Source organism: Gavialis gangeticus, unplaced genomic scaffold (genome assembly GCF_001723915.1).
Source record: "Gavialis gangeticus isolate Ggan-Ray unplaced genomic scaffold, GavGan_comp1, whole genome shotgun sequence".
Classification (NCBI taxonomy): domain Eukaryota; kingdom Metazoa; phylum Chordata; order Crocodylia; family Gavialidae; genus Gavialis; species Gavialis gangeticus.
In genome coordinates this window covers 124,986,862-125,014,469 of record NW_017729025.1, presented here as the reverse complement: position 1 = coordinate 125,014,469, position 27,608 = coordinate 124,986,862, and the positions used below count along the sequence as shown (strand labels likewise).

General features: G+C 46.1%; 1 protein-coding gene across 4 annotated transcripts in view; it reads right to left on the bottom strand.

Moving 5' to 3' along the window:
• DNAJC24 (DnaJ heat shock protein family (Hsp40) member C24) overlaps positions 1 to 27,390 on the bottom strand; it is a 95,934-nt gene extending 68,544 nt beyond the window's left edge. For 3 of the 4 annotated variants that reach the window (XR_002097753.1, XM_019519516.1, XM_019519518.1), the window contains exons 1-2: positions 27,289 to 27,390; positions 20,663 to 20,803 (exon numbers count right to left, since the gene is read on the bottom strand). Coding sequence is in view for 3 of the 4 variants with exons in the window: in XM_019519516.1 (XP_019375061.1) it covers positions 20,663 to 20,773 (111 nt within the window). In the remaining variant the exon portion in view is untranslated. The other variant, XM_019519517.1, reaches the window with a different exon arrangement.
• Positions 27,391 to 27,608: the final 218 nt, after the last annotated feature.

The window sequence follows — 27,608 nt, the reverse complement described above, 5'->3', positions numbered from 1 at the left end:
AGCAGTTCCAGATTGGAAAACCTTCTCCTGCTGGGAAAAGTTTCTTATACAAGCTTTATACAAACCTATGGGTGCCACTCATGGTTGTTTTCACATTCATCCCTCTTAACCCAGAATCAGGTAGAGGGAGTGGTCAGACACATTGCCCAGTCCATTTGTAGCCCAGTAAGTCCCTCTGTCCAGCAGTGATCCAAAGTTTACTGTCCATTTGCAGGTATTCATTTATCACCAAGCTCCACTTGGTGGACATCATCCACATGCAGATGATTCTTGATACAGCTGACACCCTGTTAGTATTAGTCATTAGCTGACACTTATTAGTAGCAACATGTCAATACCCTGGTGCTGTGTTGTTCCTGTTGCTGTTATTAGGAGTGCCATCTGAATAACTGGTACAGAAAACGTTCACAGAAAAAATGCTGCTGGTAAAAGGTTGCTGCTGCAAACAAGTGTCAACCAGAGTTGGTTTGTAAACCCAATGTGTCTTACACCTAACCCAGTCATTGCCTATTCCCATGTCTCTATAAAAAGAATACCTTCTTGAGACCAGGTAGAGTGTAATTCAAAAATGAATGGGCAGACTAAGTTGCACAATTTTCATACAAACAGAGGAACTGTTCACATTTTCTATAGCTTGCCACAGATAAAAATTAAGAAAGAAAAGAATATGCAAATATCCAGGTTCCTACTGAGAAAGGCACCCCAGTCAATTACAATAGTTTTAACATGAATGGAGACCAAGCAAGCTACTGAAAGAGTAACAAAGGAGACAAAAAAAAAAATCTTTTTACCAGAAGTATCCTTCAAAACTGTTTCTCCTCCCTCTTGCATACCAAAAAGAGGGGAATGTAGAATGTACAGCCAGGAAGGCAAAAAAAATGAAAGAGAACAAGAGAAATTTGTGAGTGAAGAAAACAGACAAATAACTGTTCTGTTTATATACAATAGGATTTTTAAAACTCAAAATTAATTCTTTGCCCCCTGTAATTTTTGCATCCCACAAGTTACTCAGATGAATGTTGCAATAAGCAATATTCATGAGTAATGGGGATAAGCTGACCTAGTGTTTCTAGCTGTAACCACACGATAACACCAGCTACACATGGTCAGGAAACTAACTATTCCTCCCAATGCAATGGAGGAATTTTTAGGAATGTATTACCAAGTGAGTTTTAAAGATGTTTTTCCCTTTAGGGGTGGGTAGGAGGGAAGACATACTATATGCTAGAAAACACTTCTGTGCAGATAAAGATCTGCCTGAACTTCAAAAACATGTAGATAAATCTACAAAGGATTATCTAATACTGAATGTTTTTAGAAGCCAGAGATTTTCAAATGCTAGCAGGAAATGAGTGCAAATTTTGTTCAAGAAATACTAACACTCATTTGGTCAGGATGCATGCTATCTCAGTTGCTAGACAGTAAGAACATCACAAAACAAGATTTCTGTCTGTGTAAATATGGCAGGAGAAGTACGTGCATGGCCAAGACTGGAGTGGCTGGCTCCACCTACCCACTTTCTCCAGCACTATAACACTGCAGGAATAGATCTATCAAACAGAAGCAGAACAAACCACTGTAAATTATGCTTGAGTGTGGAAGCTGTCAGCTTGAGATAGAAAGTTAGCTGTTTTCTCCCTCTTCCCCACCAGAAGTGTTGAGTTTATGCTCTAATCTATTTCTGTGCATCTTCCAGCTTACCACTCCATCCTAGACTATAACATTCATTTTCAAATTGATTTGGGGTGCCTGTAAAGTTAAGTCCCTTTATATAAGTTTGATACTCAAACTTTTAGCCCCATGGACCAGACGAATGGCATGGGACCAGTCCACAGGCCAGATCCTTGGGGGGCCCATTGCTGTAGGATCAGGCCCCACATAAGGGCCACACTATCTGGTCCGCCTGACTCCCCACAGTTCCAGAAGCAAGGAAGTGGCAAGTAATGTTGCCATCACTCCTCCATCAGCAAATTTCTGGACCTGTGGGCAGCCCTGCAGACTGGATAATGCAGCTTCACTGGCCAGATCTGGTCTTCAGGACAGGGATGGAACACCTCAGCTTTGTAAGACTCTCATGTTGGACACCCAAAGATCAATAGACACTTTTGTAGATTTAGGCTTGTACATTTGTCTTCAAGGAGGTATGTCCAGCTTCATTCCATTATCTGCCTCACTGCTAATACTGTGTTTCTGAACCCAGTGCTATTCTTTGCATCTACTTTGCACTTCAAGCCACAGTCCTCCTACATCAGTCAAATCTCACCTCTTGGTCAGTACAAATTCCCTTAACCAAGGTTGCCAGCTTCTCAGAGCGTTCTGCCTTGTCCATCAGTAGTTGATACAAAAAACATCTTAACAGCACTCAATTGCAGAAAATACACTGGATTACTACTCTGCGAGTTAACCCTTTCAGTGCCACAATGTTCAGTTTCTCAGAATTATGACAGCAGGTCATTGAGACATATCAGAGGAATTTATGAGCATTCAATATTTTGGCTCCAACATTTAATGGCAATTAGCCATCATTAATCATTGCTATGCACACAAGTGATTTTCTTCTTCACTATATGTTTGAAAATTATCAGCAGTTAAAGATGTAATAGAATAATTCGATCCAATTATAACTGATTTACAGCATATTGGAAAGGATCATCATCAAGGCTGGTAAGCTTAAAATGAGATTTATTAGCTGTATTATAATTTGCATGCATGCAATAATGCTTTTTCTCTGCTCTATACTTGTGCTTTGTGAGCAAAAAGGTTATCAAAATGTCCAGCAATCCTATTATGACACAGATTTTGATTTTAGGAACTAACGGAGGGCACTGAGTTGTATTTCAGGCTGTCTTTATGGTAATTTAAATTTTAATAGCCATTCATTTAGCAAATAGATTTTTCAAAATACATAGGATGAGTGCATAAAGGTATAAAATTTATATAACAAGCCAGAGTTTAAAATTTGTTAATCTCTATCCACAACAGAATAATCTACTGTTAACAGCATCTTGAGTTGTACTGTACTGACACCAGTCTAGTGGTCAAATGTCCCTTTTGGTTTATGTTAATCTCTCTGTCATCTGCCTTCTTCATTTTCCTTGCTCTCACAGATGAACAGACAGAAAGTAAGAGAAAAGCTTATGATATTAGGGTAACAGTCACAAAAAAGAGGTACCTGGGAGCACATCAAACTGAAATCATCTGCATTTTGAAGTCACGTTTTAGCTCAGACTTTATTAAGGGAGATGATTCTTGAACATCCCCTGCCTTGCAGTCCAAGAAGAAGATGAAGATAATATGAGCTAGGTTTTTATGAATGGTTTGCTCTTTTTTTGAATCTGGCATAGATACGACACACATATTTCATACATAAAGACAAAAATATCAATGAAACCTGTCAAAAAGGTCCTCTCATAAAAGGTTTACCTGACCCAAGCAATTCCAATATCATGAAGCATTTAAATGTTTTATCCTCTTTTAACTAACAAACCGCAACTTCAACAAGCATCAGATTAAAATAAAACAATGGGGCTAGCCAATACTAGCTCTTATCCACTGGATAGTACACTATAATGAACCTTAGTTTAAGTTCTAGGTTTGGTATGGACAAAGCTTCCAGAGGAAAGGAAAATTCCAGTGACAATATACAAATACCAAGGAATACTAACATATCAAAAATTGTCTTACAAGAGAAAAGAGCTATGAAGTATTTCTGGCATCAACACCTCCCCCTCAAAAAGCCTACTTTAGCCAGCTAACATATGTACACCCTTTGTATATAGAAAAGAAGCAAGACAGTCGCATTGATTTTAAAGCAATGAGGTCTCCCTCTAATCTGTGTGTTTACAGTGCTCTCTAAGCATCAACAATCAAATATGGATCTTAAGAATATTTGACCTTGCCAGACATGGGAAGTATCAGCACTTTAGAAGAGATGGGAAAAATGCAACAGATCAATAACGTGAGTTTTCAAAAGCCATGGAACAAAGCAGTAGCGTCTTGTGCCCATCCCTAAGCTTACTTCATTAAATCAAGTTGACAATCAAAAAACCATACAAGCACTGAGCAATGAAGTTCTCAAAAGTATCTTAAAGTGACTCGGGAGCCCAAGACCCATTTTTAGAAACAACTGGAATACGTAAGTCACTTTTAAAAATGGACATGGGGAAAAATTTCAAAAAGTACCTAAACTCATGTCCAGAAGAGCACAGATGTGCATTATGTGGTGCCACAGACCTGTCTGTGGAGTCACACACTGCACATGCAGGCATTCCCTGCGTTGCTACCTTGTAGCGCAAGGGTTTTTTTTGACCCACAACAAAAAAAAGTGAGGGGGTACATGTAGTGGCAACACACACCACCCAAAACTGGAGCCTGGCCAGCCAGAGCCACGCTCCAGCTGCAGGCCAGGCTCTCAGAATCCCTGTTGCTGGCCTCAGCCTCCCCTACCCCACCTTGGGTAATCTGTTGCATGCCAAAGCACGTGTTGCATGGGTGTTCCCTGGGACCAAACAGCAGCTGCACAAGATATGTTGCTGCTATTTGTCCCAGGGGAAACAAATGGATGCGCTCATCTGGATGCAGCCTAAGAATCTTTTCTTCTTCCTTTTTTCCTCCATCTCCTTTATTTTTTGGTAGAATTTGATAGCCAACATCCATTAAAATTATGAGTTCTTTCTTATAATAACCTCAGGATTTCATAGCCGTTGTTATAACTACTGTGTTATCATAAGTCATTTCAAACTCAATTCATATAACCAATGACAATCTGAATCTAATGCTTAGGTTAAGTTTGGGTATTGGAGAGTTGGATATTGTATTCTTGTCATGATTTGATCACTGCCTGCTGATCTGCGGTCAGGGATCATCTTCCCAATTCAGTAAGGGATTTTTGACAGTATATCCTCAAGACTAATTAAGTTTTAGATTTTCCAGGTGATTCTTAAGGTGGATTCTGATGACAAAATGTTCTGGTCGTTTAGTTAGATTTTAATAAGGAACTTTTTCACTGATTGTTGATAGAACTATCTCCAGTCACTCTCTCCACAAAATAAATCCTTACCATCCTCTCCGATTTATGATTTATCTGCAACATGTACAGCTTGCTAAAGCATACCGATAATAGAGTGGACTAGTTCCACATTTTTGCTACCTGAGTTTCAGGAAGCATTGAAGAGCATGCAGCCTGTGCTTTGGATTCTTCTTGATCAGCAAGGACCACTTCTAGGTTGTTAGCTGGTGGAAAATAACAGTACCTCCTTATGGAACAAATTCTTTAAAGTAGGGCTGGGCAAAATACAGCCCACGGGCTGAAGGCCATTCTATCCAGCCTGCAGGGCCCCTAAAAAAAGTTGGAAAATTAATATTTCTCTGCCCTTGGTTCCTGCCAAAATTGACAGGAACCAAGGGCAGTGGGACCCAGGGGAAGCCTGGTAGGCTCCAACAACAGCAGGCCCGCTCGGCCCCACCCCCTAGCTGGAAGCCCCAGCCAGGGTTTCTGGGGTGGGAGCACGTGGCTGCCCTGATGCGGGAAGCTCAGGTAAGTGGCGGGGGGGACCCCAGGCAGGGAAGGAGTGCAGGGGGAACAAGCGGCCCCTCCCTACCCACGCCTGGTGCCCTGTGCTCCAGCTGCTTGCAGCCCACGTGGGGTTGCCTGTGCCCGCTCCGGACAGCCTGGCGGGCTGCGACCACCTGCAGCGTAGGGCACCAGGCATGGGGCGGGCTGCACCCATCCCCGCGCTCAGCTTTTCCCTGGGCTCCTTCCCTGCATGGAGAAAAGTGGCCCCTCACCTGCCCCATGGCCAGTGCCCTGTGCTGCAGGCGCTCGCAGCCCATGCAGGGCTGTCTGCAGCAGGCACAGGCAGCCCTAGGCAGGCTGCCAGCGGCTACAGCATGGGGCACCAGGCATGAGGCGGGGAGGGGCTGCCTCCCCCTCCCCCGTGCTCAGCACCACTTGTAACCCAGCCTCACTGCCACGCTGGCAGTGGGGCAGGTTACAAGCTGGTTCTGAGCGTGGGGAAAAGTGGCCACTTGCTCGCCCCATGGCCAGCACTCCACGCTGCAGCCACCTGAAGCCTGCCTGGGGCTGCCTGTGCCTGCTCCAGACAGCTCGCAGGCTGCGAGTGCCTGCAACGTGGGGCGCCAGCCATGGGGCAGGTGAGGGGCCACTTCTCCCCACACTCAGCACCAGCTTCTTCCCTGCTGGCACGCAGGGGGTCAGGGCTGTTCGCTGCCCCCTGCCTGTACCATGGGGCTGGGGGGCACTGGGTGTGAGCGGGTGAGGAGCCAGTGGGAGCACAGAGCCCACAGGATGGCAGGAGCGTGGGGTCCCAGCTGGCAGATGCTCTATGGAGCCAGGCCAGCTCCCCACTCCCTGCTGGTGCAGCCCAGCCCAGCTCCACGGACCCCTGACAACCTGTGCTCCGCTTTGGGCCCCACTGGTGCTGGCCCTGGGACATTGGTCCCAAAACATTGGGACGTTGGTCCCAACATAGTGACCGGGGGGCAGGGCACCTGTCAAGGGGCAGGGCTACCCATGTGACCCTCCACAGCCTGCCAAAACTGGGTAAGCAGCCATCCACTCAAAATAATTGTCTGCCCCTGCTTTAAAGGAACTTTAAAGGAAAGTATACTTTAAAGAAAACATGTAATTATAGATATGGAATCACTTTTCCACCTCCTTGTAAGTCTTCCAGAGACTTCACAACAGATTCTATTTTAAAATATTTTCTTTGTTTCTATTAATACCTTACACAACAAATTTCTTGAACTTGGTTTATACATTGCCAATATGTGCTGGAATATGAATGTGACAAGAACAGATCATACATTAGTAGCATCCCAAATTTCAGCTTCCTCTCCCCCTTACTTCATACTAAAGCCTGTACCTTGCAGGGCTAGAAAACAAAGAAAATATCGTACCTGAATCCAAGATAAGGCTTCCCTCCCATCCATTTAACATGTGGTTGGGGTTGGAGCTGCAGCTGCTGCCTGCCCCCCTGCTGCCTCTGTCCACCCAGTCCTATTTGCCTCCTCTGCAGCTTCTGCCCCCACCCCACCAGCTCTGGCTAGGGGGGCCATCATAGAGGACATTCCGATTTTCTGCTACTCTGTCCTCTATTGATATGAAACCTGACGCCTTTATGGTTTCTATTTTTTTCTTCAACTGTCCTCTATGATGGTCACCCTAGCTCTGGCCCTAGGCCGGTCTCACTCCAGCCCACGGCATAGAGCTCATGGTTGCTCCAGCCCCAGCTTAGCTGGGTAGCACCAGCAGCAATACAGCAGCCAGAGCTTTAGGGCCCGGCCAGAGCTGCCACCACTGCAGCAGCTGTTGCTGGGCTAAGCTAAGTGTGGAGCAACCATGATGTCTGTGCCTCAAGCTAGAGTGGGGCCAGAGTTGAGGGTAAGTGACAGAAGGGCAGATGCAGGGGCAGAGGCCACAGTGGTACGTAGCAGGGAGGGCCAGGCCCACTGCCTCCCCCAATGACTGTCCCCTCAACTGCCTGCCCTGCTACCACCTCTCCCACTGCTTGCCCTACCACCTCCCACCTGCCCCCATGCCACTGCTCCCCTATTTCCTCCAGAGTGGGGGGATATTTTTAAGAAGCTCCTCCAATAATTAGATTCTATATGTAGAAAGTTATAACAAATTTATAAATTGTTCATGTCTAGAAACTAATTATTGGTGATGCCCTTAAAGTGAGAGTCATCTTGGATTTGGGTAAAGAAACCAATGACTTCAAGTAAGCTGTGAACAAAAATATAATTAACTTTGCGCCAAGTGGTCAATCCAAATTTGGAAATGGCTTGTTGAGCCTGAAATCAGTTTAACGTTATCTAGATCAAGGGTTGGCTGCCTTTTACTAATGGTGGCCACAGCTTCTTACCCACCCACTGCCACACGTCATCAACGCTCTGCTGCTTCCCCAACCATCCTGGTTTGTGTGATGGGTGGCTCTCTCATCACCTAACTGAAGCTTCTGCTGAAAAATGTGCCTCTGAAAAGTGTGCGAGCAATGATACGGACCAGCTAATTCAGAGGCGACTGTAAGTAGAAGCTGCAGTGGCGGGGCAAAAGAACAGCCTTCTGCGCAGAACGAAGATGGCTATGACAGGTGCGAGTTACTGGCCTGCTATTGGTAAACCACAGCACAGAATGTAGGCTGCACAGGGCAGCTGGAAGCAGGGTATCAGCACGCAGTTAATAAAATACAGACCAGATCAGAACTTCATGGAACATAGCCAATCTCTTCATGGGCCACAGGTTGCTGACCACTGGCCTAGGTTACTCCGGTAAATAATGCACATGAAAGAGTACCAGTTTCTTTTCTTGTTAATATGCTATTATGACACTATTTGTTTTTCTAATATTTAAATTATAAGAGTTGAATTGCGTTTCCTTTTCTTCAGTTAGGTTTATATTATTAATGTTTTCAAGTATATTTAGTATTCATGAAATTAAAATAAAAAGGTGGCACACTGCTGCAAATATCAAATAAAAGGTGTGATGTAGCATAATTACAAAAAAGGTCCCACAGCCCTCTTAACATAAGCCTACTTATCCAAATGTAGTCCAACACGGCTTTTACATCTTTGCTTCTGAGTGATTTTGCTCAGAACATAGCACAGTGGAAACTCTACACTGGTTGGCATTTAAACGCTTTAACAAGGTAATATATGTTAAATTGCATCAAGAACTAATGGACATAGGTGTGTTTTAAACTGAGCAATATTCAACTTCCATTTTATTAGCACCACATAAGCAGAAGTTACATGCAAAACACATTTCAAAGAAAAAACACTCACATAATTAATCCCTTGAGTACTTCCAACAAAAGAAAAAAGGAAGTATGTCTAACACTCTAGTTTTTCAATTAAAAAGGGTGCAAACTTAGACTAGCTTAAAAAAATTCATTCAGACGGTATTTAAATGATGCTTTCCTTAAAAGGGGGCATACCTAGAGCTCAGAATTTTCTAACTTTCAGGGTTCCAATTCCCCATCTTAATTCAGCATCAAAGATTTGTTTTTGCAGTTTGAAGTTAACTTGAATAGTTACAAACTAAGACACAAATCTCACAATCGTGTATATGCACACTTAACTTTAAATGTGACCTCAAATGGGACTGCTTGTCTGCAAAATTAACATACTAACTGTTTGTCAAACTGAAGCCAGCATTAACAAAAAACAAATATCCCTCATGGGGAGGGAACAGCTGGCATTCATTCATCTAGTTTTTTAAATGAAAATTTTTCTTTATAAAACTAGAGATCTAACAGCACCCTCTTTCCATTGCCAATATGATAATTGTCTTCACTCTGTGTTTGATACCCTTACATTCTCTATACTTTCAGAATTTATAACTAATTTAATGCTAATCTATACATGAATTCTTCTAATCAAGAGAATCTTAGTGCCCACAAAAGTGTTAAGTGACATTTTATTCCCTTCCCACATTAAGAAAAGAGCTTCCTGCACACTTCTTCCTCAAATTACATGGAATTTATTTAAGATTAGGGCACACATTGTAACAGCAGCATATAATTTTCCTGCACAATAATTCTTTTCCAGCTGAAAGGTATCCTATAATATCATCAGCATCAACACGAATAGACACCTGATTTTCAGCTAGACAAATCTTATGTATTTGGTGGGTTTATTCTCTGTAAACAGCAATTTTCACTTACAGAATAGCTGCAAGAAAATTTGAAAACAACCTAGCAACTCATTTTTGACCCTCAAATACTGGACAAAAAAAGGACTAAAAATTGTAGTCATACTGTAGAAAAGATGGTGTACATTTTTTAATGGAACTTATTTCTGTTAGTCTAGTTTTATACTCCAACTGTTAATTTAGTACGTGTTCAATATATGAGCAACGCCTTTCAGACTGCAAAAACTGTGTGGGTTGCATGACTAGCAGCACAACCCAAACCCTCCTTATGCATTTATGATTGCATATTATTCAAACTATAATCCAGCTATGAAAAATGTGGTAGTTATCACAAATATTTCAAAACTGTGAACAAGTCCCGAATATCAAAGGACTATGAACCAAATTCAGGATTAATTTTGCACACAGCTACAGCACAGTTCTTGAACTCTGTTTTTCCCATACCTGCAAATCTCATGTTCCCCTACAGTAAATTCTAGGGTTGACCTGATTAAAATAATTCACTAAGGAGCATCTCCAATGGATTGCAAGAGGGACAGAGCATATGCTTCTATTAATGCTTTCAAAGGCTTACCTGGGCTAGGATTCAAATAATCGCAGTATGTGCACTGATCAGGACATTACCCCACATAGCTTTCAAGCACCTGGCCCAGGAGAGCAATTCAAACCAACTCAGCTGGATGCCAAGAATCCTTAAACAGTCAATGGAGAGACTAAATAGATGCCAAGAAGCAATTCAGGGTTAAGCATCTGAGTGCTCTATTCAGAGAATGGAGAATGTTAAGAATGCCAGGAGACTCTTAAGAGATACGAAATAGGAACCACTAACTCACGCTGGTGCATATAAACTCCCAGCTCTCTGGAGGTTAGGCACCTACTTAAGCTATGCATTAAGGGTCTCCATTCACAATGTTTTCAAACCCATGTTTGAGGGTAGCTACATAGCAGACATCTGAAGATAGGTGATTCAGAACTTCTAGGGCACTGGCAAATACACACTTCTAGGGCACAGGCAAATGTAGTTTCAAAAGTGGAAGAGCAGTGGATGAAGGGGGGTTAAAGTTGGAGCAGTTCTGATACATTTGTATCTCTATCAACTTGTGCATATCTAACTGTTATACCATAAGGGTAGCTGTATGTTTCCAAGCACCAGCTTCCCCCACTCCTTTTAAAACTGTTCTAAATCTATTTTTGCCCATATCCATAGCCATACTTGCATGGTGGTGTCCTACTTCAAACCATTTAATAGAGAGCTTGTCCAAAACAGGGAGACTTAGGTTCTAGGTCCTCCTCAGCCTAATCTCCCAGGAGAATGTCTTAAAACACATGAGGTGAGGACACTCACTAGTGGGAGAGCAAGCAAGAGGCACTGCAATACTATTAGTAGTGGTTAGGACACTCCCCTTGGAGGGTGAAATTTCAAGTCCTTGGTTATTTCTACTTTTTAACCAATAACTACATGATGCCATTGATGACCGAGTCAAGTGCTGAAATCAGAGGTAAAATGGAATGAGAAATCCTTAACAAGACAGCCAACTGTAAGAATAACGCGGCAATCTGCCAAAAGCAGGGGAAGGCAAAATTAAATAATTTATGGGCATGTAGAAGATAATAAGATATTTAAAAACATGTTCTGTGTATTTGTCAAGAACGCACTGTGTCAAACCAATCCAATCTCTTTCAGTGGCAGGGCAGGTGGTCTAGTGGATACAATAAAAGCAGTACATGGAATGTGCGTGACATTATCCCACATGGCACATTCATAATCAAACTAGAGAAATATGGCTTATGGAAAATCACCAAAGGTGGGTGAACTACTGGTTGAAAACACACAGTCAAAGAGTAGCTATTAATGGTTTGCTGTCACTCTGGGAAGCCATTTTAAGTGGGTCTGATCAGGGTCCATTTCTGTTCAGTATTTTAATTAATGACTTAGTAGATGAGCAAAAAGTATGCGAAAAAGAGGCTAAACACCACCACTCTAGGAGGGATTGCAGGCATTTAAAAGAACAGAATTAGGATTTAGAATTTAATATCCAGATAAACTGGGAAACAGTCAATAAAATAAGTATTATATTTAACAGGAAAGGATCAAGTCCATAAATACGAAATAAAGAATATTTATCTAGTCAGCAATGGTTACTAGATGCTTTTCAGCAGTATTGTGTCTGCAACAGTTTGGAAATTAATACTGCTAAATCAAAGGTGCAGGTTTTTGGAAACTGAAGGAGGAAACAGGTATGGCTTTTACAGAAAAAGAAACCAGAGTTGTATCCCTATTAAATACTTTGGAATTGAGTTTAATAAAAATCTGAACTGGAATAAACACATAAAAATGTAAGCAACATAGCAAAATAAGTTTTGGGTGGAGTTTTTATCCTTTTACAATAAGACTGGTACAAGGGTGGTACTGGCAGCACTAAGGCAAGGGGCAGAAGTTACACATATAGGCGGTCCCCAATTTCGACTTGTCAATTTACAATGAGCAGCACTTACGACCTTTATAAACTGACACCATGTTTCGAAGTTCCGATGGGGGTTTCAAGTTTATGATGCTCGATACATCTGTGTCCAGCTGGTAAGTCTGGTAAGGCAGGGGGGAGGGAAACGGTGTGGGGGAGAGGGCAGATCAATGCCCCCTCAGCAAAGGAGGGATTGGGGCAGGAGCTGGGACAGGGGGCTGGGGCAATTGCTGCCCAGCCAGGGTGAAGCTGGGTGAGCATGGGACAAAGGCACAGCTCGTCCAGGAGGCATGGAGGGGGGAAGGCTCACACCGCTGTGTGCCACTGGTCCAGGAGCTGCTCATGTGGCAGCTTGTCTGGCAGCTTCCACCACTGCTCCCGCTGCTTGTCCGGGAGGGCACAGGAGAGGCATGTGCCCCCCGGATCTGCGCGGGGCAGGTAGGGCCAGGGCTGCACTGCACTGCACTCTGGGTGGGCGTGGCAGTGCTGGGAGCGGGGATGGGGTGGGCGCAGGACAGAGCTGCTGCCCTGCCTCCAGAAGAGTGGCACACAGCGGTAGGAGCTGCTTCTCCCACCATGCCCCCTGGATGAGCAGCAGCTCCATCCTGTGCCTGCCTCAGCTGGGTGAGCAGTGGGAGGCATGGTGCGGTGCCCCCGAATTGGGGTGGGGCAGACAGCAGAACGGGGGCTAGAGGGGACTGCAGCCACCCGAAAATTTGTTGTTGCCCCCCCATAACCCCTGCTGCCTGCCAGGAGCAGAGCGCAGTGCAGCCCCGGCTTCACCCACCCCACGCAGATCCGGGGGCACATGCCCTGCCCCCCCCAGTTATCTCCCAGATGAGCAGTGGAAGCCACCAGACGAGCAGCTCTCGGACCAAAGGCACACGGTGGCGGAAGCCACCCTCCCTACGCTCCCCAGATGAGCTGCGCCTTCGTCCCGCTGGCGCAGCGCTTGCCCCACCCCTTGTCCCAGCCCCAATTCCTCCTTCGTTGCTGGGGTGTTGATCTGCACCCCCCAACCCCTTCCCTCGCACCAAAAATGACTTACCAGCAATGTTCCCTCTAAGGAGTAGCGGTCCATGAGTGTGTGAGCGCGCCGCCTCAGTCAGGCGTGGGACACTTACTGAAGGGGGCTGGGGGCCAGAGGCTGGGGCCTGGAGGCCAGGGGCTGGAGCTGAAAGGCTGGGGGCCAGAAGCTGAGGCCAGGGAATGGAGGCTGGGGCCAGTGGCTGGAGCTGGGGCTGGGGGCTGGGAGCCGGGGCAGGCTCTGCCAGCTCCAGGGAAGTGCTCCGCTCCCTCACATCAAGGCCAGGGATTGGAGCACTTACCTGGAGCCAGCGGAGCCCATGCCAGCCCCCCACCCCAGCCTCCATCCCTGCCTTGCCTCACCTTGGGGAGGAGCCACTGCCTGCCCCAAGGGAGGCTCTGCCGGCTCCGGGACACTACTCCACTGCCCCGCATGGCCTCGGGGAGTAAGGAGGCACGTGACATCAGGGCTGGGGAGTGGAGCAGTGTCCCAGAGCCAGCAGAGCCTCACTGGGGCAGGCAGCAGCTCCTCCCCAAGGTAAGGCAAGGCAGGGATGGAGGCTGGGGCGGGTGCCTGGTGCAGGCTCCGCCGGCTCCAGGGAAGTGCTCCACTCCCCAGCTTTGATGCAGGGGAGTGGAGCACTTCCCCAGAGCTGGTGGAGCCTGTGCCAGGCTCCTACCCAAACCCTGCCTAGGAGCTTCAGCTCCTCTCCTGGTGCGCAGCCTTGAAAAGGCTGTGCGCGGCCACACTTAGTTTTGCGCGGCCACGCATGCGTGCACCTTAGAGGGAACCTTGCTTACCAGCTGCACGCAGATGTATTGAGCATTGTAAAGGAACCAATCACCCATTTATAACATTGTTCCTATGGGAAAATTGGTTCCAAGTTACGACGTTTCAACTTAAGACATGGTTTTCAGGAACCAATTGTGTCGCAAGTCTGAGGACTGCCTGTAAACTGGTTTAAGTAATCAGAAACTCGTTTAAACCTGTAACAGAACAGGAGTTCAGTGCAGATAAACCACTTTCAAAATAGCCAAAAACCAGTTTAAGATAAACTTGGCTGGATGTAGTATCAGACTGAACTGATTTTGGTTAGGGGTGCACCGCAGAAGATTTTCTTGGCCAATGCTGATAGCTGATTATTAACTAGCCATACTGGCCGATACTAACCCGATAACTAATAGTTAGCAAGAAAGCTCACTGAATGAGCTTTAATTCAAGCACCCCCACTGTGGCAGAATACCATCCCTGTCTTTCTTCAAAACTCTGCTACCTGACAATTTGGTTACCATGGTCACTCCTCTGCCCCATCTCTTCATGTGACCCTGAGCTGGATACATTCCTGAGGGAGGGGAGAAACCTGCTCCCTCTGCCTATGTGACTGGCATCACATAGCTGGGTGAGGGACTTGTGCTCTCTATTGTTCTAAGCAATGCCAACCTGACTGTCTGGTAGAGACCCTACCAGTCTATCCGGCGACCAGTGATGCATTTCAAATTGGTTGGCTAGCAGCCAACAGGTGCTGGTCTCCATTGCACCGGGAAAATGAGGTCATAAGGTTTATATACGTTAAGGACTGCCCAGGAGGAGAGGCAGTAGCCATGACGAAAATTTAGAGAGAAGCCGGACCATATGAAACTTGCTGTCTCTTGAAACTCATGATCAATGAACTAACTGCCTGCCTCCAGAGGGAATCTTCACCTGCCTCTGGATGATACTTGTGAGTAAATTACCTGAGATCTAACTAGATATATAACTAGCAGTAATTCACATGCATGATCAAAGGCTACCCAGCCACCTTGTTTACTCTATGGAATTTCTCTGACATTGCTTTACCCTATTCCAAACCTACTCTTTGTAACCAATAAAGTTCTCCTTTGTACCTAGTGTGGGAGACTTATTGGAAGAGGGGATAGATTATGTGTTGGGGTCCCCTTGGTTCAGCTGACTAAGGGAGACCATTATTTGTGCTTCAGACTAAGGGAAGCACCACAAGTTCTTGAAGTGGGTTGAGTACCCTCAAAGACTACTAGCCCTGTTTCTCAGGGGGCACAGAGTCAGAATCATTCCAGATCATGGGTGGTGGCAGCATTACCCCCAGGCTAGTGGGTGTGCTCCAGAAAGAGGGTTGGTCAGATGTCAGGCGCCCCCAAGGAGGCACTCAGCCTGGAAGGTGGTCAGGCACAGTGAGGTGGGTGACTCAGTGCAGAAGTACCTCCTACTGGCCCACCACACCCACTGCCATTTCTAAGTGTGGGGACACTGATACAGGAGACACAGCAGCGCTTTAATTAGAGCCACTCTAATTAGAGCCCTTCAACTCCAGCCTGGGGGCAGCTGACTGAGCCTGCCCAGGGCTGGGTGGTGTCTGGGCACTTTAATTAGAGTAGCTCTAAGAGCTGCTCTAATTAAAGCACTCCCCCCCCCACCACTCCTAGAGTCTTCCTTCCCACCAGGGGAAAGACACATCGGGGGGGTGGATTCCCTGGCCCCATGCCAGTCTCTGCCCTCAACCTCTGGGGCACACACCTTCAAGCGCCGTGGGCTGAGTCATGCTGGGCCAGGCAGCTCAACTCCGCCTGCCCCTCACAGCCCCAGTCACATCTCCAGCCCTTGGTACCTTTACAGCACCCATCCCAGTCCCTGCCCACAGTCCGTTCTGTGCTGCACCGCACCAGTACCTGGGACACTGTACCAGCTGCTCTGCTCTAGCCCAGCCCACCGGTGAGGCAATGGTGTGAATCCGGGGTCACCATGGCTCGCAGGAGGGAACCCAGGCATCCGGAGGCCACAGCATAATTAAATTACTGGAGAATATCATCAAGCAAAAAAAGCCAATAGCCAATAATGTTCATTTTCCTTTTATCAGTGCCGATCTGATATACAACCGATACATCAGTGCACCTCTAATTTAGGTCAAACCAGTTTGTGGAATTTCTGTCCCAGATCCCTTCTTGGTTCAAGTTAACTCACAGTACCTCAGCATCCCAGGGTGCTTTGCAGCCCTGGGCTATGCTGTCTCCTCCAGTGGAGTAGGGACTGCCTCACCCCCCTGCTCCTTAATCTACTTCTTACCTGGGTCCATCAGCCCATAGGGATGGGGGGGGCAGGGGAAAAGACCCCCAGACTCTCCTAGCCAGGTTATACACAGCACCTGTGGGGAGGAAAATCCCTTGTGGTGGGGGCTTTTTGACCCTTAGCAGCATTCCCCCAACCCAGCTGCTGACTACTTCAGCCACTGCCACAGGAGGGAGGGAGAAAGAGCCAGGCAGCTGCCCATGCAGGCTGGCATGGGGACACTGGGGAGCCCCTGCCTTGGGGGCGCTCTCCCTCACCCCAGCCCGGGGCAGCCCTAGAGAGCTGATGAGAATACTTCCCCTCCTGAACCCCAGAGCTGCTTGCTTTAGCTCCTGAATTTTTGATGAATAGCCCAGGGAGTGGAGGGAAATTCTCCTGCTCCTCCATAGCCAGTTTTGCCTCAGCTGCTGTGAGTCTGAGGCAAAACTAGCTGAAGAATTTCCGTCTGCTCCCTGAGGCTGCCCTGGGCTAACCGTGAGACTCAAAGCAGCTGAGACAAGCAGCTCTGCAGTTTGGGAGGGAAAGGATTCCCAGCAGCTCCCTGGGGCTGCCCTGGGTTGGGATGGGGGAAAGCCCCCCAAGGCAAGGGTTCTCCAGTGCCCCCATGCTGGGTTTCATGAGCAGGCACCCAGCTGGAGGACTCCTTCTCCCTCCCTCCTGGGGCAGTGACTGAAGCTATCAGCAGCTGGGAAAGGGGGGGACGGGGAATTCCCTTCAGCTCTCCAGGGCTGCCTGGGCTGGGGACCTCAAGCTGGAGAAAACCTCCTGAGGGGGAGGCTCCTTCAAGGCTGGCCAGCACCTGGACAGGGAGCTCCTTAACCCCCTGTGGGGGGGGACAGCAGAGGACTGGGGACACTTGACTGGGCTGGCAATGGCCAGCAGGCTGGGAGACATGCTCTAGCATACTGGTCTGGGTCAGTGCAGGCCTCCCCCTGCCTTTCCCAATCGAAAACTGAACACCAACTCAGTTGGTTATCGGTTCAACCTACGCATCATAGAGGAAGCTGCCTAAATTGAATTGATTCCGCCTCAGGCTTTTTGACTGACTGTACTTAGTCTAAATGTCTACAGGTCTAAGGTAGGATCTGTTTTATTATATGGCGAGAAACTATAGAGTGATGACTTATGCTTCATTGAAAAATAGAAAAAAAATACGAATTACTTTCTAAGGTGGCTTTTATTTCTACCAGACTCTACACCAGCAGGGCTCATGTAGCCTGAAACATGGCTGCTTAATGTGAACACTTCAGCTCAGTTATGAACCCTAATTATTAAGTAAAAATGAGTACCTTTACCTCTATCTATACCCCAAGAAGTGCATTTTAGAGGCCTTTTCTCTTCCAAAGAAACCTTTGTTTGGATGGTTAAATAACATTTTATATTCTCCAGACAAATGGCCTAAGAAAAGTGCTGACAATCACTGATCCAATATTCCCCCTATATTTAAAACTAGGCATAACTGAAGAATGAAAGATGCCAGCATATAGACATATATGTAGGCAAACAGTGACAGACCCCATACATCAGGGATTTTCAACCTTTTTTAACAAGTGTACCCCTTCTGATGGCAGCACCTAGATGCAGAGCAGGGGGGCGGGGGAGGTCTCGTGCATGGTGGCCACTGCCCACTACTCCACACCACTGCTACCACCATGCCCCACTTTCCCATGGCCAGTCACACATGCAGTTCCATGGGCTGCTAATGGACCTGGTGCCTGGCCAATCACGCCACCTGTGAGCAGTCCACTGAGCCGCACGTGTGACTGGCCACGGGAAAGCAGCACACAGTGGTAGCCGGCAGCTGGTGTGTGCAAGCCCCCTTACTTCCCCCAGCATCCAGCTGGCTGGGCAGCGCCTATGTGGCCCGCAGAGAGGTGCCACTGTCCTCACCTCCCCTCGCCCTGCTCCTGGGAGCAGGCACAGAAACACACTCCACCCCGCCATTCAGACCCTTTGCGCCTTGCTGCCCTTGCAACTCTGCAGGCAGGGGGAGGCCACAGCACCTCCTTGCCATCAGCTATTGGCTGAGGGTGGTGGCCCAGCAGCCAAACAGGAGAGCAAATGGGGGGGGGGGGAAGGCACTGCAGTGTGTTGCATGGGGCTGGCAGTGCCCGGCATGCCCCTCCCCCAGGTAAGCAGTGACATGTGGGAATGCACTGGGGGACACACTGCCGCCATGCCCCTGGGTGTGCTGCATCCCCACCCACCCATGCATACCCCCTATGACCTCTTCAAGCACCCCTAGGGGTATGCATACCTCCAGATGACAACCTCTGCCATACACAAACAGGGCATGTTCTTGCAGGAACAATGAGGCAGACCATTTAAATCACTATTTGTGATCTTGCTCATTCTTTGAAGAAATAAGAGGAAAACTGATTTCTCTAGTAATTGAAAATGTTAAATACTGGGCTAATGAAGAAAAAAAACAATTTAGCTCCTTTCTAATAACTCACAGCCTGTCCTGTGCTCCCTGGGTGCACCATTATTTGCACAAAAAATAAGGGCCAAACTCAATTAAAATTTCCCTGTTTCTATTCTTAAATATGGTATCCTTATTTTACTTTTTGTGTCATCATATATTGTTTATTTTAATTTTGTTTAAGTTGCCAGGATTTTTATACTTTTATGAATAAACATACATTATATAATTTTATTATAGTATATATAATTATATTGTACATTTTACTGTATTATTTTAGTGAAAGCAGTAAATAAACTACTCCTGCATTTAGTCAGCAGTATTGTGAAAGAGAATCTGAGGGTTATTATGTAACAAACTGTGTATTGGGATGTTATTGTAAAAAAAAGAACAACTCTCATTCTGTGATGTATAACTAGAAAGAAGCCTCATATATAGGGAATGACAGGTAATATAATTCCACTGTACCCTACATGGTGAAGCTGGAGTCCTGTCTCCAGTTTTGGGCACCACACACTAAAATAATCTTTTGAGATCCCTTACAGCCATATATTTCTGATTTTTATACTCAGAAACCTCTCCAGGTGCTGTGTTTTCACACATTTGCAATAAAGAGGACCGAGTATTGTGAGTTTTTCACCTTGCAATCTGCAGTGAGACTGAAATCAGTGAATGTATCGCGCTACAAAATGTTATGATTTGAACTAACTGCTTTTAACAGCTTCTTTTGTAATCATGAATGGAGATTTACAAATGGACTGCACCAGTTTTAAAAGAAACAGTTTTTGTTTGGGTTGGCATATAGGCACATTTTTAACGTCACAAGAACATCAGGAACATCAGACACATTTGTCTTTTAGAAGGGTATTAGTCAAACAAGTTATTTGGTGGAAGTGTACTTGTCCCTTTAAAAAAATATTTTAATATGTTCATAATTTCATTTTTAAGACTATTTTTACTTAACATCCTATTTTTTCGTTTTTATCATTCAGAATACAACTGGAGACAAGAGATTTTGGTTAACCTAAGAAGTAATCTGTAAATGAAGGGTCTCTACCTTAGTAATGTAAACTAGACACACACATCTTGGACAAACATACCTTTTAATTGCTTTAAAAAGGTAGTGGGAGTTGCTGATCAGGAACACATTAGCAGTTGCAATGAAAACCTGTGATACAAGGTAGCTAAACTGCTTGCTGTAACCTTAACCCTGAATTGAAACACTTGTTTCACTACAGAAGCATGTAGCTATGACATCAGAAAAGTTTATACTGCTATCATGTAATACTGATATAATTGTTACATCTGTCTATACCTGTAAGTCTCAAGTCAGCAAAAACTTCAACTTACTACAATAAGAATTCTGTGAAATATTCACCATGATTTTTTTCAATATTTTTATATCAAAATCACAATACATGTCCACCTACTTCTCTTCCCATGTCATTACTGAAGATTAACAAAGTAAATAAAGAACAATTTCCCTTTTTCCAATAAATCTGGCCCTCATATTTGACATGCAACAATCCAACATTTGATCAATTATAATTACTTCCATGGCAGCAAACTGTAACACCACCAACACCAACTGATTTATCTTATTCTGCCACACTTTCAACAAAATGAGTTAGCTTCTTTAAAATAATTAAATGTTGCAATGTAAATCAAAAAGGAATTATTTTATTCCATTCTTATCTAGATAATGAACCAAACCAAATAAAACCAGAACTGGTACATTTCCAGAATGTTTGGGAAGGGATGGGGCAGTGCATCCTTGGGGAAGAAGACAATACCATTCAGAGGGATTTAGTGATAAATAACCAGCTTTTGAGTTCTATTTCTTATTTTAAACTATCTACACCCACTGACAAAATTATAAGCACATTCACTATGTTTGGCTCTTATTATACAAAATGTATATATGAAAACTATAATTGTTAGCTTACAAGTTTACATAGTTTATTTTTGAATTATTTAAATAATATAAATTATATACTTACTAATAATACCAGTTTTTGATATTTCCGTTTCAGTTCCGTCAGGCAGTCTGATGGCTTTGCACCCAGAATGTCATACCAGTCCTTCTTTGGCATCCTTACAAGGGCCATCATTTCATGAGGTACAAAATTACTTTCTTAGATCTGTTTAACAACAATAAAAATATAATTTGAAGCATTCATTTAAAAAGAAAAAAATGTGAAAAATCCTGTAATACATGACAATACATGGGGCCGTGGCAGAGAATGACATCAACAATGACTGGAAGAGGCCACGTCCTTCAAATGCCAACTTATTAGCACATGTAGTTAGTCATGTTATCCCACAATGGGTTTTGCATTATATGGAAGGAGCTATTTCAACTGGAAGCAGCACCTTTGCTGATGGACTGTATTTTATTTTCTAAGGGCACTAAGCCTTCTAAGTTCCATATTTCTTCCTCTCTCTGTGATTCAACTTCTTCTCCCTTTCCAACAGCCAGCCTCACGAGAGAAAAGCAGAAAAGAATCTGAGCAAGCCAGTGTGTGTGTGATGGGGACAAAAGCTAAATTCACAGTTCAGAGAGAGATACTACAGCTAGCTCTGAATAAACTAGCTTGGGTACCAGAAGCAGTATAGCCATGTTGTCAAGGCATTCCACCCAGGTAAACTATCTCCATGCTATGCTAAGGCAGCTATGCTCCTCCCAGTACCCAAATGAGTATATTCAATTATCTCTACTTGGTATGTCATTGTGTTGTGTGTACATGCCCAAGAATGAGACTTGGTACAAGGACACATGACAAAATTAGACTGAGACAAATGAGGGCAGAGATTTACAGTGCACTAGCTACTCCAGGGGTAGTTAACCTAGGGCATGTGTGCCACAAGTGGGATGGACAGCATCTGTGTGTGGCACGCAGCATACAAGAGAGAGGACAAGCAATATACTGGAAGATAGGGAAAGAAGCAAGAAAACAGATCAGCAGATTGGTCAGGAAGCACAAGGCAAGGGGCAGAAAGCAGAGCATCAGATCTGTTAAGGGACAGGAACTGGAGTAGCACCCGGGGAAAGTGTGGTGCTAATGTGTGGCATGTCTGCTAAGAGGTCGGGCCCCACTAAACTACTCCATGCTAACTGCCCTGGTATTCACTGTTACCACATAACAAATGAAAGCTAACCCATTGCAGTTCCCTCTCCTTCATTAACGGGAATGAAGAGCGATAGCTTACCTTTCAGTGAAAGCAGAATAAATAACCACAGGGTAAACTTTCATTTACTGTGGGAAATAACTGAGGAGTGTAAATCACTACCCTCATTTATCTTTCAGTAATTTGTTCATGAGTTCTGTGACACCACTCCAGAGTCCCAGTCTCCTGGAAGAATACCCAAACCCCTGACTAAAGGCTACTTGAGAAGGGTGGAAAAGAGGCACTCCTGTGGCACTTATGCCACTTTGTGAAAAAGAATTCAAGATTCAGAGAAAAGAAGAAAGCAACAAGTAACATGACTCTGTAAAGCACTGGTAAGGCTACGTAGCTGAAAGAAGGGAGTTCTGGAGTATTACCTCCTAAACTAGCTCAGTTGTGCGGTAGAGAACTAGGCTCTGATTGCTCCTGTCCCCTCTGAGCTGCTTAGGTGTACTACTGAGTTGTCTTCACTAATACACATAAGTTTATTTCTTGACAGTACAGGCAAGCTAACTTAGAAGGTGATAAAGACTTCCGAGATGTTCATCCCTACTTCTTGGACTACTTTTATATAAAATACACAGATGGCACCAGAATACTTAAAAGAGAGCATTTTTACACATGTAAGCACCACAGTACGAGGCGCTTTGAAAAGTGCCTGACACTGCAATGCTTGCAGCTGTATAAATGGCAAAATGCACTTCAGCACTAAGAAAATGGCAGCAGCACATTTTTGAACTAAAACAAATCGGAGGTGCTTTTTTTCAAAAGCACACCACCGCCATTTTCTGTGTGCTGACGCACATTTTGCATTTATACAATTGCACACAGCACAGCTCAGTTCACCTCAGCTCACAGAGAAAACTCGATTAATTGAGTCTGCTCCAAAGCGACAGATCTCTGGCAGCACATCACAGGACAGAAAAGCGTGTGTATAAATCCCCTTATGCCAAAGTCCTCTTTTTTAATCCATCCTTCTTACACATGCTACTTCTTACCTGCACTATTTCGTTTATTTTGCTCCCCTACATGCAGCAGAAAAATACATAATAGATTTCATAGACATTAGGGCTAGAAGGGACCTCGCAAGATTGTAGGGTCCAGCCCCCTGCCCAAGGGGCAGAAAGTCAGCTGGGGTCAGATCACGCCAGCAAGATAAGCATCCAAGTGTTTCTTAACAGTCTCCAGAGTAGGTGCTTGCCCCACTTCTGGAGGGAGTCTATCCCAGACTCCGGAGACTTGGATGGTAAACAAGTTTTTCCTGATGTCCAGCCTAAAACGGACTTCCAGCAGTTTGTGACCATTAGACCTTGTCTTCCCCTTGGGGTGCCCTGGTGAAGAGACATTCTCCTAGTTCCTGATGCACACGCCTTATCTACTTATAGGCTGCCACCAAGTCACCCCAAGCCTTCGCTTTTCCAAGCTGAAGAGTCCCACATCTCCCAGCCTCTCCTTATTAGGCCTGTTCTCTTGACCTCTAATTTTATAGATTAAATTTATGTTTCTGAAATTAGGGATGATAACTTTTCTCTGCTGCTTTAACTCAATTCCTATAGTATACTGTGTAGGAAAACTGAGTGGAAACTACACATTCAAATGGTTGACGTACTCAAGTCAAAAACATATAATTGTGACTTAACACTTCAAATGGTCTTTTGCCAAAACAAAATCTTCTTTTAGTCGCTTTTAAACAAATAATTTCCTTGTAAAATAGTAACTTAAGGTTTTATTTTCAGCTTCTTTTAATCTTGAAGTAGCCATAACATTTAAACTTATTTATCATGTACTGGGATTTCTTCTTTGAACCGAGGTGCATAAAAAAGCCTGCAAGTCAAAACTTAATCACTGTCATTTTCTCAAACCTACAATTTCCTACTAATGTGATTCATATAAATTAACTCCTTAGAATTATTTTGCAAAATTTAAATGACTTGAGTTCAATTGTCTGAATTATTTTTAACCAGTAAGTTTTACATTTATCGTGACACCTCCTATGTAATAATTAAGACTTTTACGCAGGGGTCAACAACCTTTACAAATGGTGAGCAGCAGCTTGCAACCTGACTGCTGTCATGGGCCACCAATCTCCAACATTCCTGGCACTTCCTGATCTCTATCTCAAGTCCCTCCACTTGAGTCTCTGTTTATCATTGCTATCTCGTGCTACCAATTTCCATAGCCAACAGCCATGCTGAGAAGCAAATTCAGCACCAAGGGTACAAAACAGGGAGGGATGAGGTATTAGTAGCAAGTGAGAGCAAGAGAGAGGGGGAATGCAGCACAGAAATGTTCCAAAAGGAACAGTATACACAAGGACCCTGATGGCACCTTATCTTCAGCTCCTGCCACCATGTGCTATCAACCTCACGAGCCACTGGAGGCCAGACCAAACTTTTTGCAGGCCAGATCAAGCACACAGGATGATGTAGGTCACAGACCACTAATTTAGAGGCTAAAATATTTTAAATATTTTTTCCATTTTCCACTCCATTTATTAATCTTGCAGTGAGTTACATGAAGGCAGGTTTACCTCTGCACATCACATTGCAGGAACAAAAACATTATTAACTTTTTATTTTGTACGGATCTCTCTCCTTCTGGGTAAATATTTTCAAAATTTAGGAAAATATGAAAGAAGAAACAACAGCAAAGGGATTCTGGACCAGATGTAGCTGCTGAAACTATTTTTATTTTTGTAGAATACAAGTTGATATTCTTCAAGGAAACACCCTCAATTTAAACCCAACTCTAATATTAACACACAAGAAGTTTTACTGAGAAACTTAACTATACTTAGGACCCAACCCTAGCCACACATAAGCAAAGAGTTAGTCATCTTAGTCTGAAGTCAGGCAGCAAGTAGGATAATTTGCACTTTATAGATTAGGGACATCAAAGATATGGCCCCCATGCCATATGCAACCCAGGGAGTCATATGCTCTGGCCAGGGATCACTAGAATGACCCTACATGCTAGCCCCAGCCATACTTGCTGCATGCAGGCTGGACCCAGAGCTGCAGACCCAGCACACAGCACACCCTGCATGTAATGCCCCACGAACCCAGCCCTACCCGCTGGCTCCAGGGGCAGGCTGGATGCTGTGCCAGGCCCTATATGGCATGCAGCACTCAGGGTCAGTCCAGCCCCACGTGCCATATGCAGCACACGCTGGCCCTGGGAATCACTGTGCACATGGGGCCAACACAGGGCATGTGTTGCACGCATAGCGTGTGGGCTGGACCCAGTGCTGCACTCGGTACAATGGGTCCAGGACATGGGTGGCATGGAGCACCCTGGACTGACCCCCTGTGCTGCTTGCAGTGTTGTGGCTAGCCTGCATGATGCTGACAGTGCATTCCCTGTGCTGTCCCCATGTGCGGAATGAGGCCTGGGGCCAGTGTGAGCTGTGTGCAGCATGTGGGCTGGACCCAGTGCTGTGGGTGCTGCCAAGGGGGTCAGTCACAGTTCAGCCCACAGACCAGTCCAGTGACCCTCCTCCAGCCCACAGAGCTGGATGAATTTGACCCCCTTGTTATAAGCCTAACTAAATGAGAGATGTGCAGTATGTGCTTTTGTCAGCAGCAGGCTTACTTCACAAGATGTGAGAAGATGCAGCACGTTGGCTGCTGACTGAAGCTGATGCTGGACATCTCTCATTTAGTTTGTGTACCTGGCGCAAATATGTCCTGCCTTGGGCCTATACTCTTTAACATCTTTATTAATAATGTAGACATTGGTATCAGAAGTGGACTGGCCAAGTTCGCTAAAGACACCAAAATATGGGGTAGAGCATCGACACCTGAGGATAGGAGGGTGATAGAGGCAGACCTAGACAGGCTCAGAAAATGGGTGGATGAAAACCTGACAGTGTTCAACACCGAAAAATGCAAGGTACTCCGCCTTAGGGAAAAAAAACCCCATAGCACGCTTATAGGCTCGGCAGTACTATGCTTGGCAGCATCATGGCCAAAAGGGACTTGGAGTCATGACTGACCGCAAGATGAGTATGAGCCACCAATGCAATGTCGCAGCTGGTAAAGCGAACAAAACTCTGGCCTGCATCCATAGATGCTTCTTAAGCAAATCGCAGCATGTCATCCTCCTGCTGTACTCAGCTTTGGTGAGGCTGCAGCTGGAGTACTGCATCCAGTTCTGGGCTCCACAATTTAAAAAGGATGTGGAGAAGATTGAGAGAGTCCAAAGAAGAGCCACACGCATGATTAGGGGGCAGGAGAACAGGACCTATGAAGAGAGGTTGAGAGCCATGGGACTCTTCAGCCTGAAAAAGCGCAGGCTCAGGGGGGGCCTGGTGGCTGCCTTTAAGTATATAAGGGGTGTACATCATGACCTGGGGCAATGCTGGTTCACCAGAGCACCCCAAGGGATGACAAGGTCAAACGGTCAAACTCCTCCAAGACCATTTCAGGCTGGACATAAGGAAGAAGTTTACTGTCTGAGCCCCCAAGGCCTGGAACAGACTGCCACCAGAGGTGGTGCAAGCACCTACTCTGCACTCCTTTAAGAGACATTTGGATGTTTATCTTGCTGGGATCCTTTGACCCCAGATGACTTCCTGCCCCTGGGGCAGGGGGCTGGACTTGATGATCTTCTGAGGTCCCTTCCAGCCCTAATGTCTATGAAACCTATGAAAATCTGTGAGAGTCACCTGGGGATCGGGAGACCACCACACATCAGACCCTTACATGCAAGCGGAGCTTCAACAGCCCAGAATTATTTCACAGGAATGATGAGAGCCACCACAGGCCACATCCAAGCACAGCCTGAACTGAACTCCCCATGCTGCCTGTAGTGTGGCATCCAGCTTAGATAGAGGATCCAGGTAGAGAAAAGGCCACTGTCCTATTTTGCAGGGACAGGGAGTTGGATGGCACATGCAGCCCAGAAGAGCTGCAGAGGCTCTTTTGCTGGAGGCTTCCCTGCAAGAGAGGCTGGAAAAGCACGTGCAGCAGAGCTGCCTCCAGCCCGGGGACACTGCTTGAGCATTGCTACCAATCCCCCACGGGCCGCGTGGGTGCAGAGAGCCATAAAAAGGAGGGCTGGGAGGGACCTCAGGAAGTCCATCTAGTCCAGCCCCCTGCTCACAGCAGGACCAGCCCCAACTAGATCATCCCAGCCAAAGCTTTGTCTAGTCGGGTCTTAAAAACCCCCAAGGGTGGCGCTTCCACCACCTCCCTGGATAGCCCGGCCCAGTATGTCACCACCCTCCTAGTGAGAAAGTTCTTCCCAACACCCGACCTAAACCTCCCTTGTGCAACTGGAGCCCGTTGATGGGACAGTCCAGCTCCATCCTCCGTCCAACCCCGCTTCAGGCAGCTATGAAATCCCCCTCCTCCCCTCCCTCGGCCTCTCTCCGCCGGCCCGGCCGCTCCGGGCCTCCCAGGCTCCTGGGGACGGGAGGGAAGGGGACGCCCGGCCCCGGCTCGCGGCTCGCACTCACCGTCCTCCGCCCCACGCGGCCCGCGCAGGACCGTGCCGGGGAGAAGCCGGCCGGGCGGGAAGGGCGCGGCCGGGAAAGCCCCGTGGCTCGGCCCCCACGGGCGCGGCGCCTGTTTCCGCCCGGGTGGCGGTGGCGGGAGCACGGGCCGGAAGTGCCGAGCGGCTGAGGCCGACGCCGTCTCCATAGCGACCAAGGGCGCGTCGGGGCCGCTGGAGCTGCGGCCGAGCTCAGTAAGTGACTGGGACCCTCCGCTCCCCCTCGGCCTCGTCCTCCCGCCCCCGTCCGGCCCGTGCCCGCCCAGCGGAGCTGCAGCCCTGGTC